Genomic DNA, 15,970 nt, shown 5'->3' on the forward strand with positions numbered 1-15,970 from the left:
TGTTTGGCGGTGCACAATCTCAACCCGTGTGTTTGTGTAAAATTATCCTCATTTCACATTCTTTACATCACTCGAGCACAGATAATAGGCTCTTCTGCACTCGTGTCGACTATGAGGAAAGATTTCTCGCTCAGTCTCAAAATTTAACCAGAATCACAGGAAAATACCCTCGCTGAGCTATGAAGACTCCAACAAGACCATCCGCTTCACGATCCCCGGACGATATTTCTCAGTCGGCGCGTCCGGAGCGACCTTCGATATCAACCATAATGAGTGGGTCTGCCTCGACCACTTCGACACTGACTTCTGCTGCAGGAGATGCGGTCGGGACAAGTGGGGCCCTGAGAGAAGCCGTGGAGGTGGTGGTACGAAGCTTGGGCAAACACAACCAGGGCGACGGACGTGGTGAGACACACCGACCTGTGGGCATGCCCTTTCAACAAAGTGACCAACGGTCATGGAGGCCGTCATGATCACAATGTTAGTGTTCATCATCCTCTTGATCGTGACGGGGTGTGATGATCGTTCTCGTGATGGTTTGTGTCATGCTTTGTGATGGCCAAGGTGATGGTACTCATGGTCTCGTGTTGAAGATGTTGGTTGTCATTGATCTCATGATATTTGTGATATCTTGATAATGATGGCATTATTCGTTGATGTCAGAGAATTCATTGTTGTCAGAGAGTGAGATTCGGACCTGCAGCGAAAACAAAGCGGTTTTTTTTTCGACGCAATTTGTTCGAAAAAAATTTCAGTGGGAATATTTTAATCTGCCATGGAGAACGAACTGCTCTTGTGGAGAAAGAATGGGAATTATTCCTGTTTTAATGTGACAGAGAGTACCCACAGGATGAGAGAACCGATGGAGCAGAACAACACTCGTGGCGCAACAGAGCTGATGGGGCAGAGCAGGAATGGCAGGAAAACAACAAGTAGGAAAAGAAAGAGAGGATGAGAGGGAAAGAAGAGAGGCAGGGATGAAGATCGAAATGGAGACTGGAACGGCAGAGTGGAAAGCCGAAGAGGGTAAAAAGAAGGCTGAGAAGCAGAAAAGGGTGGTGGAAGGGACAAGATGAGGGTGGAGCAGATGATGTTGGAAACACACAGCAACAGGTAGCATCCAGCAAAAGTCGGGAACGAGCCGGCAATTGTCACGGTCGATGTGGTCCCTCGGCTCAATGGTGCGAAGGAGGAGCTCACCCAAATAACAGAGGGGTGAGTCAGGATTCTTCCTGTTGGAGGTTACATGTTTGGATGTGTGCGTTGTGAAATGGATTCCGCAATCCGACCAACTGAACCCGAAATGGAATTCTCTTCAGAATAGACAAGGTGCAAAGAGAATGATGAGTGTCACATATTGGGTACTGATGGGGAACTGCAACCACAGTGGGAGCCAGAGAGGGTTCAGGAGGATTCGCAATAGGAATGTCTGGAACAAAACCCTCTTTCAAAAACGCTGAGGACTCGCACCATGGAGTTGGCATTGGTTGGGAATCCTGATCAGGAGGCCACACTGCCCATCCACGAGATTTTGCAGGTGCACAGGTTGAGGAAAATTGGAGTGCCAGGCCCAAAATCAAAGAGAGCACTTGCATGTGGAGCAGCAGGTAAATCACATGAAAGAATCACCTTGAATGGGTTTATGTGTAAGCAGGGGGACAACTTTGTTTTTGGAATATTCAGTTGGAGTCCGAGCGCTTCTACTTCGCACCATTGACGTGAGCAACTGCCTTTAAACAGCAGATAATTGGTGTGTGCATTAAGACCCCTTACAACCCCAAAATGATTTGCAGAGGGAGAGAGACTCCTCCCTTCCTCTGCTTTGCGTTGAGTTTCTTGGGACACCTTTATCAACCTCCAGAGTCTCAACATGTACCCAGACCCTCCCTGGGTTTTTAGCTCATCTGGACTTTATTCAAGTGAACTTATGCGATTCAGCACTGTCCGTCGGTGAGTGAGTGAACCAGTCAGTCGGTCAGTCAGTCTGTCTGAGTCACTTCAGACATCATCGCTTGAACCAAACACACGATTTTTATGAAAGTTGGCCACAAACATCATGACCCATAATGTCCCAAAATGAATCCATCGCATCAAAATCTGCGATTAGTAAAGGGTTCGATGGGGACGGGAGATCTTGTACCCCCCAAAAGAGGTATTTGCTCTCTTCTCCAAAACGACACACACAATTTTGATGAAACATGACGACAGCCTTCATTACCCATGATGTACCAAAGTTTGTTCAGAGCAGAAAAAAAATCAGGGCCTTCAAGGCTCTGCGGCGGGTTTGAGCCACAACATTTCTTGAGCATCAGAGAAAAAAACAACCAAAGATTAATTCATGCCAAACATGGGGGATTGAACACACTACCCTCGGTTGAAGAGTCCCGTGTTTTTCGAAATGATGAAGCCAAGGAAATTTTATCTCTTTCTCTTAAGACAGGTTTTAACAAGATGTCTATTGAATTTCATTTGGAAAACGTTAAGTTTCCACGTTGAAGAATTTAATTCATTTTGTCATGTTCACGTTTTCATCTTGATTCCAATTCAAAAACATTAATTACCTGGTGAGATGTGAGAACATAAAATAATGGAGGATGCGGGCATCGATCCCGCTACCTCTCGCATGCAAAGCGAGCGCTCTACCATTTGAGCTAATCCCCCTGATGTGTCTGTTTGCTTTTCACACGATCTATGAAGGCAATCTTTATTATTGTGATTATTAATGCAAAGTTGTGCACGAAAATATTTTAAGTCAACTGTGTGTTGAATGATTGTTTGGCGGTGCACAATCTCAACCCGTGTGTTTGTGTAAAATTATCCTCATTTCACATTCTTTACATCACTCGAGCACAGATAATAGACTCTTCTGCACTCGTGTCGACTGTGAGGAAAGATTTCTTGCTCATTCTCAAAATTTAACCAGAATCAGAGTAAAATGCCCTCGCTGAGCAATGAAGACTCTGACAAGAGCATCTGCTTCAGGATCTCTGGCCAATGTTTCTCAGGCGGCGAGTCCGGAGCGACCTTCGATTTCAACCACAACGAGCGGTTCTGCCTCGACCACTTCGACACTGACTTCGGCTGCAGGAGGTGCGGTCGGGACAACGGGGGCCCTGAGGGTAGCTGTGGAGGTGGTGATGCAAAGCTTCAGCAAACACACCCAGGGCGACGGACGTGGTGAGACACACTGACCTGTGGGCATGCCCTCTCAACAAAGTGACCAGGGCTCATGGCATACCTGCCAACATTTTTTAAAGGAAAAGCGGTAGGCTGGCGTCGCATGCGTCCCTCGGGGGGTCCGGGGGCATGCACCCCCGGAAATTTTTCAAAAAAATGTAGCAAAATGGTGCAATATCCTGCATTTTGAGACCATAGTTAGCTGAAATATTTCAACATATTTTTCGAGTGAAAAAGAGAAAACTTAACATGGTTAAGTTGTTACATGGAACTCATTGTTACATGTATGTTACATGGAACTCACTGATCTTTATTTTTCTAAGTCATCATGATCATCAGTCACGTTTCCATAAATTACTGACTCTCCAAGCTCCACATGTACAGTATGTGCCCATATGTGGACACAAGAGTTTACATAAACTCACTGATACATCTTTATGAATGAAATGACTGGCCACTCTGATTTCATAACATATTTACAGTTTACCTTACGCGAAGACTTGATATACTTGAACTCTGTTGTCCAACTTGGTTTAAACTCGTTGACCCAGCGTGGGAGTGGTTTTTTCTTTTCTGGTGTTTGCATTGTTGTCGTGCACTGAAGCGATGAGTACTCTCTGTTAACTGCAGTCTTTGATCATGAATGGAAAATAGCGCGTTGTCTTGAAATGAATGCCCGCTGTTTCCTGTCGTCCCATTTGATTGGTCATGCTTAGTTTGGAAGCAATAACCAATCGCTAAATGGATAAGAAATCAAGGTCAGGCACGAGTTTTGTCGAATGTCGAAGCAGCCGCGTGTAATATGATCTTGGCAGTGAGAAACGAACACAAAACTGAAAATAAACAACTATTTATTTTTTTCCAATAATAATTTCCAAATGCGGTATGTCTGACTAATAAAATCGGTATGCATTGGTAGCTATAAAAAATCGGTAGGGTACCGCGCAAATCGGTAGGGTTGGCAGGTATGCCATGGAGGCCATCATGATCACAATCGTAGTGTTAATAATCCTCTTGATCGTGACGGGGTGTGATGATCGTTCTTGTGATGTTTTGTGTCATGCTTTGTGATGGTCAAGGTGATTGTACTCATGGTCTCGTGTTGAAGATGTTGGTTGTCATTGATGTCATGATATTTGTGATATCTTGATAATGATGGCATCATTCGTTGGTGTCAGAGAATTCATTGTTGTCAGACAGTGAGATTCGGACCTGCAGCGAAAACAAATCGTTTTTTGTTTTCACACAAATTGTTCAAAAATATTTCGGTGAGAATATTTTAATCTGCCATGAAGAACGAACTGTGCTTGTGGAGAAATAATGGGAATGATGACTGTTGTAATGTGACAGAGCAGTACCCACAGGATGAGAGAACCGATGGAGCAGAACAACACTCGTGGCATGACAGAGCCCATGGGGCAGAGCACGAATGGCAGGAAAACACCAAGAAGGAAAAGAAAGAGAGGCAGAGAGGGAAAGAAGAGAGGCAGGGATGAAGATCGAAATGGAGAATAGAACGGCAGAGTGGAAAGCCGAAAAAGATAAAAATAAGGATGAGAACCATAAAAGGGTGATGGAAGGAACAAGATGAGGGTGGAGCAAATTATATTGGAACCACACAGCAGCAGGTACCATCCAGCAAAACTCGGGAACGAGCCGGCGATTGTCACAGTCGATGTGGTCCCTCGGCTCAATGGTGCGAAGGAGGAGCTCACCCAAATAACAGAGGGCTGGGTTAGGATTCTTCCTGTTGGAGGTTACATGTTTGGATGTGTGCATAGTGAAATGGATTCCGCAATTCGACTGTCTGAACCTGAAACGGAATCCTCTTCACAACCGACCTTTCTGCCAAGAGAATGATGAGTGTCACATCTTGGGTAGTGATGGGTTACGACAACCACAGTGGGAGCCAAAGAGGGTTCCCGAGGATTCACAATAGGAATGTCGTGGCACAAAAGTCTCCTTCAAGAACTCCGAGGACTCGCATCATGGAGTTGGCATTGGTTGGGAATCCTGAGGAGGGAATTACTGACTGAAAAATCGACCATCCACCAGATTGTGCAGGAGCACAGGCTGGAGAAAATTGCAGTGCCAGGCCCAAAATCAGAGAGCACTCGCATGTGCAGCGGCAGGTAAATCGGATTATAGAATCACCTTGAAGGGGGTAATTTTTAAGCAGGGGGACAACATTGTTTTTGGAATATTCAGTTGGAAACCGAATGCTTCTGCTTCGCACGATTGACGTCGTAACCACCGTTAAGCAGCAGATAATTGGTGTCTGCCTTCAGATCCCTTACATCTCCAAAATGATCAGGAGAAGAGAGAGAGTCCTCCTTCACTCTGCTTTGCGGTGAGTCCCTTCGGAACCTTTTGTCGTCGCCCAGCCTCTCAACATGTACCGAGACCCTCCCTGAGTTTTTAGCTCACCTGGACTTTTGTTCGGTGAGCTTATGCGATAGAGCACTGTCTGTCGGTGAGTGAGTGAATCAGTCAGTCGATCAGTCAGTCTGAAAACACTTCGACATCATTGCTTGAACCAAACACACGATTTTAATAAAACTTGGCCACAACCGTCATGACCCGTAGTGTCCCAAAATGCATCGATCGCATCAAAATCTGCAATCATTAAGGGGGTCTACGGGATGGGAGATGTTGTACCACCCCAAAGAGGTATTTGCTCTCTTCTCCAAAAATACACACACGGGTTTGATGAAACTTGACGACAGCCTTCATTACCCATGATGTTGTTTGGGTTTGTTCACAGCAGAAAAAAAAATTAGAGTCGGAGGCGCTGTGCGGCGGTTTGAGCCCCCAAAATAGGTGTTTGCTCTCTTCTCCGAAACTACTCACACAATTTCAATGAAAGTTGACCACAACCTTCATCACCCGTGATGTTGCAAAGTTTGTTCACAGCATTGAAAGAAAATCAGGGTCAAAAGGGATCTGCGGGGTGTTTGAGTGTCTCCAGATCGAGGTGATCTTCACGATCCTCATCCTCATTCAGACCAGGAGTTGGTCCTATTTTTCTTTTGAGCCTCATCTCTGCTGGGATGTCGAATATTTGAACATTATCTCTGCGGAAGAATTTCAAATGTGATTTTCAAACATAATTTCTCGAGCAGCAGAGAAAAAAAGTACCCCAAAAATTAATTCCCACCCGACGTGGGGCTCAAAGCCACAACCTCGGAATGAAAAGTCCCATGCTCCACTTACTGAGCGAGCCAGGCAAATGTTGTCCAGTTTTGTGATGGGAGCTTGTCAAACTGTTTACATTGAACTTCTTCTGGAAAACGTCAAGATGAAAAGGTAAAAATTGAATTCGTTTTGTGATGTGGTTGATGAGACGTTCACACGTTTTCACATTGATTCCAACTCAAAAATATGAATTCCCTGGTGAGATGTGAGAACATAAAACAATGGAGGATGCGGGCATCGATCCCGCTACCTCTCGCATGCTAAGCGAGCGCTCTACCATTTGAGCTAATCCCCCTGATGTGTCTGGTTGGCTTTTCACACGATCTATGAAGGCAACCTTGATTATTATGATGATTAATGCAAAGTTGTGCACGAAAATATTTAAAGTCAACTGTGTGTCGAATGATTGTTTGACGGTGCACAATCTTAACCCGTCGGTTTTGTAAAATTATCCTCATTTCACATTCTTTACATCATTCGAGCACAGACAATAGGCTCTTCTGCACTCGTGTCGACTATGAGGAAAGATTCCTTTCTCAGTCTCAAAATTTAACCAGAATCAAAGGAAAATACCCTCGCTGAGCAATAAAGACTAACAAGAGCATCCGCTTCAGGATTTCTGGCTGATGTTTCTCAGGCGGCGAGTCCGGAGCGACCTTCGATATCAACCACAACGAGTGGTTCTGCCTCGACCACTTCGACACTGACTTCGGCTGCAGGAGGTGCGGTCGGGACAAGGGGGGCCCTGAGGGAAGCTGTGGAGGTGGTGGTGCGAAGCTTCGGCAAACACACCCAGGGCTACGGACGTGGTGAGACACACCGACCTGAGGGCATGCCCTTTCAACAAAGTGACCAAGGGTCATGGAACTCGTCATGATGTCAATAATCCTCTTGATCGTGACGGGGTGTGATGATCATCCTCGTTATTGTTTGTGTCATGATTTGTGAATGTCACGGTGATTGTACTCATGGTCTCGTGTTAAATATGTTGGTGGTTATTGATCTCATGATATTTGTGATCTCTTGATCCTGATGGCACCATTCGTTGGTGTCACAAAATTAATTGCTGTATTAGGGGGAGATTCAGACATTCAGCGAAAACAAAAGCGTTTTTTTTGACGCAAATTGTTTGACAAAAAATTCGCTTAGATTATTTTAAACCACCCTGGAGAACAAACTGTGCTTGTGGAGAAATAATGGGAATTATGACTGTTTAAATGTGACAGAGCAGTACCCACAAGATGAGGGAACCGATGGAGCAGAACAACACTCGTGGCGTGACAGAACCGATGGAGCAGAACAGGAATGGCAGGAAAACACCCAGAAGGAAAAGAAAGAGAGGCTGAGAGGGAAATAAGAGAGGCAGGGATGAAGATCAAAATGGGGAATAAAACGGCGGATTGGAAAGCCGAGGAGGATAAAAAGAAGGCTGAGAAGCAGAAAAGGGTGGTGGAAGGAACAAGATGAGGGTGGAGCAGATGAAATTGGAAACACACAGCAGCAGGTGGCATCCAACTCAAGTCGGGAACAAGCCGGACATTGTCACGGATGATGTGGTCCCTTGGTTCAATGGTGCGAAGAAGGAGCTCACCCAACTTACAGAGGGCTGGGTCAGGATTCTTCCTTTTGTGGGTTACTTACATGCATTGTGAAATGGTTTCTGCAATGCCAGCACATTTAGACATCATAAATGCCATGGGGTGTTTGCTGGAATCGTCGAGTTATCACCCTGAACCAGTTACAAATTCCTGCCACCTTCATTTAAATGTCCAGGCTTGGCTCGCCATTTCCGGAAAGACTTGTGCCACAAAAATTCCCTGGCTTACCCACAGGAAGGTGAGAATATTGCGGCCATTTTGGAAGTCGTGAGAGTTGTATCATTTGTTATTATTATCGTTCCGGGCTATTCGCAGGGGATACGCTCCTGGAAAATGCCACGAATTTCGGGCCATTTTTTAATTGGGAAAAAGGGGGATAGGTTCCCCGGCGGTTCGTGATCCATCATGGAAAATCAAAAATCCCATGAAAAACCGCTAGTACGCCCACGAAAAGGTGAAAAAAACCAAACACGAATACGTCTGCGAAAAACCGTGAATACGTGAAGCACAGGGCTGCGAATGTTTCAGCAGATCACATTTTTATCAACCGTGAATAGCGAATCCACAAATCGTGGGGTTCGACAGTGTGGGACTTAGATTAATCAACCGGACTGCATTGTGGTTAGAACATCCACTCTGAGTTTGGGAAGTCGGTGGTTCAAATCCGACCCATGTACGTGCTGCTTCCTTGCTTGATGGTCAGCATTTACTGGATAGAGCACGGTAGTTTGGCGTCCCTTTTGGGGAAGTGGAAGGATAGAGATTTATACCTGAACGTGCCCCACTGACTTTGGAGAAAAAAGCACCGCCACAAGATGGTGCTGCACCGACATCCAGTGTGTTTTGGTGAGGAACTTTCTTTTGGGTCAATGGCAGTGTTTAACTGATGTCAAGTCCTGTGTTGTCTGGTGTGTGTGTGTGTGTGTGTGTGTGTGTGTGTGTGTGTGTGTGCGTGCATGCGTGTGTGTGTGCGCGCACGCTTCCTTGAGCCTTGGAAACTGCAGAGAAAAAAATGGAAGAGCTGAAATTTGAACCAGGCTTTTTGAGGCTTATTTGCTGAAAGTTTCAATAAAGCCATAAAAAAATGAACCAAGCAAGACCTTAAATTACCACATGGAAACATAAACACCAAGGGTAAGCGCACATTTCTGAGCATTCACTAAGTTTGATACAGAAATGCTTTGGTTTAATTGGCCTTGGAAAGGAAAGGAGGTTGTTTCCATTTACGGTCAAGGATTGCACACTGTTGACCTGCACGCTTGTAATTATGAAATCTCACCTGCACATTTCCTGGTTCTCAGTAGTTTCGCATCATGTTTTATTTTTTTTTTTGCATCAATCAAGAGGTGTGCTGGCATCTGGACTCAAGCTGGGAAAAATACGAGATGTTTTAACACCTACAGTAGCTGTTCTAGCACATTTGTATTCATCGTGAATGTGAGGAGAGATTCCAATATAGCTTAAACATTGCACCTGGATCGCTGAGCATGTATACTGCACCTCGGTGAAAAGATGGACATCCTTCCAAGATTAGCTTTTATGTAGCTCCAGTTGACTATGATTGTGAGTCTTTTCACTGTTAGTGTTTTGACTCTGGCAAGGTGAAATTTAACATGACTGTTTTGAAATTTTAAGAGAAGATACAATACATTTAATGTACGGTACCATGTGTAACTGTCACGGTTGAGGTCAAAGGTTCGGTCAAATGTTGTCCTTTTTAAATTTTAACAAAAATGTTTCATTGCCACATCTCTTGTAAAAAGCATTTATGACTCGTCAATGTCCACTATACGAAGGGCGAAAGAATTAGCACAAAATATAAAGCCTTTTTAGGTGATAACTCCAATCGATAGTTTAGAAGCATTTACAGTTGAATACAATCACATTCACTTATTATATGAGATACACAGTCGTGTTCAGGTGCTTGAGATTCAATCGGCGAACTACTGTATCAATACTGCAGGCACTTAAAATTATTTTAAAAAGAAGAGATTTGAGATTCAATCATAACATAATGTTTTGGTTATTTATGAATAAGGAAATCTACCATCGTTTTTCCAAGCACGGTTTTGAATGTGGACCCACCTTCACCCCAGGTTGCTATTCGTGGCTTGTAAGTTCATCTTCTCGACAGGATGCTCCAAAGTGGTGTGCTTCATCATGCACCTCTGCCCTTCTCACTGACATAGTCTTATGTTCTGGTCATCCTTCTTAGGCAAAGATAGCCTTTCACACATGACCTGTGAACACCTGGGTGCGTGAATTTGTTGATATTGTCGGAGCTGCTCCTGCAAAGCGATCATACTCTGAGATAGCAAACGCAAGCTGTTGTTAAGGGATATCTGAGAAGACAAGGCCACTTGCGACCTGCAGTTTTTTGCAGGGGTTTGTAATTTGTCCAGGCTGCCGGTGATGACTCGCTTACTCTTTGCGAAATACACTGTGGGGTCTTTAACATCCACCAGCTAATGCTGAGAGATGGGACGCCCGTTTGATGTCCATACAATGGACGGCACACTTCGTGATGTAATCTGTGCCTGTAAACAGCAATCCAACATTTTATAGTTGGATCGCAAATCAAACCCAGATGAGAGATCTGTAAGGTAAGTGCGCTACCTCTGCACCATCCTGTCGGACCAACTGTCACAATGCTAGTACAGTGAATTTTAAAGTCTTATTTGACTCAGATGAGCCAGGTTATGAGCATCAAACCAAAAGCTATCTAGCTGAGATATTGTGACCTGATTACAATTCCTATTATAATGTGAGATTGGTTCAAGCGAAAGTTAACAAACATTAAAAACCCAGATCTTGTGCATATTTGTTTTTCATTCTCCCATTCATATGTGACGGTTCTCCGTGACAAGGTCTTTCACTCTGCCGAAGTTTACTTGTGTGTCCTCAAATGATCTGGCACCTGGATATTTATCACCCACGCAGTTACGACCCGATTTTCACCGCTCACCAGGTGTACACGGCTTTACATGATTGTGCATTGCCACTAAAGCTTGCTGCAAGTATGCAATGAATTTCATGAAATACGAGGCAATTATAACCTCCTCCTCGGTCACACCGGTGCACATTTTACTGTTGCTGTCAAGCAACTGCATCACTCGCTCTCTGGTTTCTTGTATACTTCGGCATAAATAGAGGCATTGGTTGCATATAGTTATGAACAAAAATGTAAGTTTTCACCATTCTTCCATACTTATGTATGTCAGTCGATATACTTATCCTTATCATGTCTTTCGACACATACGACCGCAACAGAATCTCGCCATTTCTTCCTGTCCACCACCAACTCTTCCATTTTATTCACTCCCATCCCATTGAAAGCTTTTCTTCTGCTTGGACAGTCTTCCTTAAAGTTTCTCTTGGTCTTCCTCTTTCTTTTCCCACTTGGTGCCCAGAGTCTTCATATTTCCGTATTGCATGTCCAAGTCACATCCATCTTCTCTCTAATTTTTTTCATTGATATATTTTTGTCCTGTCTTTACTCTTCTTGCTTCCTCATTTGAGATTCTTTTTAGCCAGAAATTGCTGCTGAAATCCTCTAAATTTGCCCTCTATCTTTTGATTGTCATCCAGCCACTCTGTGCCTCACAAAACAACTGAATTTATGTCAGAATGAAATATTCTCATTTTAGTTGCTGACGATATTGTTACGGTTATGGAAGACCCTGGGGAGACACATCCAACACATAAGGGTTCCCTAGTGTAGTTATATTGCAGCAATTTTGTTTAGCTAAATTACTGCTCTCCCTCGTATTGGTGGGAGGGAAAGATGTGTTGTGAATGTAGTTATAACTACCCCCATTGTTCTCTTCCTCATTCTATCACTGTACTCAATCAGAAGTCTTTTGCTGAAGTACCATGGCAGGTGAGAAAGGTACCCACACCTAGCCAACTGGCATGATGACAATTGAAGTCACCACATATGACGAAGAGAGAGTTCAGTTGAGATGATAGAAGTTGGTCCATGTTAAATGGAGTCGTCACTGTTTGGTGGACGGTACAGTACACATATAAACATGAGGTGGGAGTGGAGGGGAAGCCGTAGCCAGAGGTATTCCTGGGGGTGTGGGGAAGTGAGGGCAGTGCATGGAGAGTGAGGAATAGAGTCTTTGATGAAGAGAGCAACTCCTCCACCAGGACGAGGCTCACTCAGGTCTATCATACCGGAGGAGGGAGTAACTAGGGAGAGATAATTGAGAGTCAGAGATGTCTTGAAGGAGGAAAGTTTCTATTAGGCAGATTATATCTGGTTTGTCGGTGACGACCTGTATGGAGAGATCTGTCAGGTTTGAGTGAAGGCCCCAGATATTTGAGGTCCACACTGTTAAGGAAGTGGGATGGGAGGAGGTTTTGGGTACAGGGGAGGGAGGGGGAGGGTAGAATGAAGGAGGAGGGAGGGGGGGATCAGGAGAGTTATTGAAAGAATGTGGTAGATTGCTGAAGAGCTAGGGAAGAGGGCCGGATGAGGAGGAAAAATGCTCGGTGGTGATGGGTTGAGGTAAAGTGGGGAGAGGGGAAGGGTGAGACTTGTTAAAGGTATGGTGAAGAAGGGAGTGGGCAGAGGGAGGTACAAGATTTGAGGGGTTGGGAAGAGGGGGAGGTGTGCTGACAGAAAGGAAGGAGCATGTTTGTGGTGATGAGTTGAGGTGATTGAGAGAGTGTGATATCTGTTAGGTTATAATAGAGTCCACAGATGTTAGAACACCACACACTTTGGGACAACAGAGGAGGAGCTGATACTTAAGCAGAAGACAATGAAGATGTGCCAAGAGTGGAGGTAGGATGAGGGGCAAGATGGGAGGGGTAAGGAGAGGGGATAATAGGTGAGGGGTTAGGAGGAGGTAGATTTAAGTGGATGCACTGAAGTTGGAAAAAAAGGACAAATGGTCTCAGAAGTCTTTGGGTCTCTCACTCTCTCACTCTCTCACCGCAGGCAGGTCAGTGGTCTTTCTGTTTTCTACCGACTCCTCTCCGGCCTTGCCCCTCCCCCCTTGCTCTGTCTGAGATATGCCCCCCCCTCCATATTTCCGCAGGGTGCTCAAGGTCCACCAACAACCCCCTTCTGGTAAAACTACCAAAATCATGAATCACTGTTCACCATCACCTTTTCATTCCTCTTTTTTCCCACCTTTGGAACAAACTCCTACACTCTCTTCAGTCCCATTCTTCCCTCCAGGTCTTCAAAACAGCTGTTCACCACCATCTCTGATCTTCCCCCATCCAAAACCACAATCTTTTTTACCCCCACTAATCCACCCTAAACCCACCTCCTTCAAATTCCCTGCTTTCCTTCCTGAAAGTCCCTGTCATGTAAAGACCTGAAAGTCCCTGTTGGTGTCCATCTTGTTTACCCTGTGTACCCTACGGCCTACACCATCCTTCTCCCTTCCACAGATCTCCTCGTGTCTCTGTTCCCCACTGTTTTTTTTTCCTTCCCTCTCCTGCCCCTCTTGTCTCCTACTCCCCTTGTACATTCTGTGTGTTAGCTCTCATACGAGCCTCGAGAGTGTATAAAAATAATAATAATCATAATAATAATAGAAAACCTTATTCTCAAACACTTGTCAGCCTCCATTCTCATACCTCATTCTCAAACACTCATTCTCAGACTCCATTCTCAAACACTTCTCAGATTCCAACCACGTACCACATTCACTCCACAAAACACACCACAAACCACACAAATTAATTCAGTAACACCTCAATAGCATACATCAAGCATGTTTAGCACAGCATAGCCAAGCTAACAGTGCTACCAGAATTGTGATCGCTGCGCCACCAGTGCTACGAGCATTGTTATCGCCGTGCTGCCAAGACATCAGTGCTACGAGCATTGTTATCGCCGTGCAGCCAGCACTGCTGGAGTTGTACCAGCAGTCCCGCCCATTGCATCCCTGGAACCAATCGTGATGACTGGATCGCAGAGCGCCAACCAAGTGGCTGCATCACGAAAAGTGGACTTGCGAGGCGACAGAAGCGAGTGTGATAAGATCCCTGGCAGAGTAGTTCAGAGCATCATTGAGACCATTTCTGAAGAGGGGAGAGAAAAGCTCGAGTGGATTTGTAAAATGAGGTAGAGAACAATGGCGATAGTTCTAACGATATTCACAACGCATCTTGCTCTTCCACCAATACGAGGGGGAGTGGTAATTTAGCTGAACACAATTGCTATCGATATAACTCCAATCGGGAACCCTTTTGTGTTCAACGTGTCTCCCCAGTGTCTTTCAAAACCATAATAATGTTGTTGTGGAAATGGCCTGAGTGGGGTAAAGCTGTTTCGTATAACATTAGTTATTTTGAGGTGTTTGTTTAGAATAAGCCGAGACATAATTCATTATGATGTGAGATATGTGTCGCTATCACCTGCAGATAGATGATTGTCTTGCCTGCCACCCTGTTGTTTCTGGCCCCAACCAAACCTTTGGCTGTTTTATGTTATTTTCCTCTGTCATCTTTCCTTCATGTTTATTTTAAAGCACTCAAAAATGTTGAAGCACGAGGCTGGGTAGGAGTGGAAGCAGGTTCCGTTTTTAGTGGTAGTTAAATCACCACAGGTGGCACGTAGAAAACCCAATATGCTTGTGGCTTTTTGCCGTTCGTCATGTGCTGAGCTGTTTTATGGCCGAATGGGCTTCACATAATCTGGAAGGAGGACAAAGGTGCTGGGAGAAAGGGTTACGCTTGGAGAGAGAAGGTTGCGCCTTGAGGGAAAGTTGCACTGGGAGGGAAGGTTGCGCTTTGTGTGAGAAGGTTGTGCTTTGTGAAGAGAGGATTGCGTTTTGGGAGAGAAGGTTGCGCTTTCACTTTATGAATGTGAAGTTGAGTTTCACTTCCCTCTCTGGAGACAAAGCTCTGCCCCAGGCAGGGTGAGGGGATTGTGGGGAGTGGGGGGGGAAGTGGTTGGGAGAATCAACTTCCAACCAGCTGAGTCATCCACACATACAGTTGTGTCTCTCTTTCTATGTCTCTGTCTTTCTGTCTGTCTGTCTGTCTGTCTCTCTCTCTCTCTCTCTCTCTCTCTCTCTCTCTCTCTCTCTCTCTCTCTCTCTCTCTCTCTCTCTCTCTCTCTCTCTCTCTCTCTCTCTCTCTCTCTCTCTCTCTCTCTGTCCCCGGTACAACTGTGTGCAACTGCCTGAGCTCATGCAGGTATCTACCTCCAATTTACCCCACCAAATCTTTCATTGTATTATCAGAAACCTTATTTCTCTCTGTCCTGTCATGTGATTGATTGGGCTCTAAGATTAGCATAATTAAGGAATCTACTGATCGCTTGGTTTGTATTGAGGGTGTGTATATTGGAATGGGTTGGTTAAGGGTTTTATTACCAGTTGGTTGCGTCCTGGATTTATTATTGTGATTGCTTTATTATTGTCCTTCCACAGTGCCATTTTCTTTTAGTAAATACACTTAGTCTCAGGGTGGATTCTGTTTGTTCTGGTTGCTACGTTTGGTGGTTTAGCGTGGTTGCAGTTTAGTTGGAGTGTGGTTGAAACCGTGTTTGACCTTTCTTGTGACCAACGGTTTGCTCAGCCAAATTAGATCAGGTCATGGGCATCGATCGTTAATTGACCTGGCCAATTCCATGGTCCCACAAATATTATGTGGGTAAACAGGACCGGGAACTTCCTCAGGACCATGGATTTGATTGGCAGTTGTGGTCATTTTGACATGACCTGTGGGACTTGAACCGGGCTACCGGAAAAGACCCACGGCTGTAACAATGTGTTTTTGCTTTTCCATACTTAGTTGAGACTAATTAATGGTTTTCTTGCTTTTTTGATTTGACAGAATCTGGTCTCAATATCTTTCTCGGTTCCTCCATTTTTATCCAATTTATTTCCGAAATAACCAAATGTTTATACATCTTCAATCTTATTTCCATTCAAAAGTAGATCTTCTTGAGGTTCAGTATTGAATCTCGTCAGTTGTTTTGGTGACAATTTTCATGACTACTTTTTTTGCCTTTCTCCCTAAATATTGTT

The 15,970-nt window shown here is 44.6% G+C and overlaps 1 protein-coding gene and 2 non-coding genes across 5 annotated transcripts in view; 1 reads left to right on the plus strand and 2 right to left on the minus strand.

Moving 5' to 3' along the window:
* Positions 1-2,588: 2,588 nt before the first annotated feature.
* On the minus strand, positions 2,589-2,661 carry TRNAA-UGC (transfer RNA alanine (anticodon UGC)). The gene has a single exon. It is a non-coding gene; the product is annotated as a tRNA-Ala (tRNA).
* Positions 2,662-2,936: 275 nt separating this feature from the next.
* Positions 2,937-15,970, plus strand: part of LOC147017554 (LIX1-like protein) — a 28,974-nt gene continuing 15,940 nt past the window's right edge. For 2 of the 3 annotated variants that reach the window (XM_085847248.1, XM_085847247.1), the window contains exon 1: positions 2,937-3,177. In XM_085847248.1, coding sequence (XP_085703374.1) covers positions 2,952-3,177 — 226 coding nt within the window. In that variant the 5' untranslated portion in view covers positions 2,937-2,951. Of the gene's footprint in view, positions 3,178-6,946; positions 7,182-15,970 lie in introns of those variants that run through there. The other variant, XM_085847249.1, reaches the window with a different exon arrangement.
* On the minus strand, positions 6,595-6,667 carry TRNAA-AGC (transfer RNA alanine (anticodon AGC)). Its single transcript has one exon. It is a non-coding gene; the product is annotated as a tRNA-Ala (tRNA).

Source organism: Eptatretus burgeri, chromosome 11 (assembly GCF_056783735.1).
Source record: "Eptatretus burgeri isolate ZD-2024b chromosome 11, Ebu_testis_v1, whole genome shotgun sequence".
Taxonomy (NCBI): domain Eukaryota; kingdom Metazoa; phylum Chordata; class Myxini; order Myxiniformes; family Myxinidae; genus Eptatretus; species Eptatretus burgeri.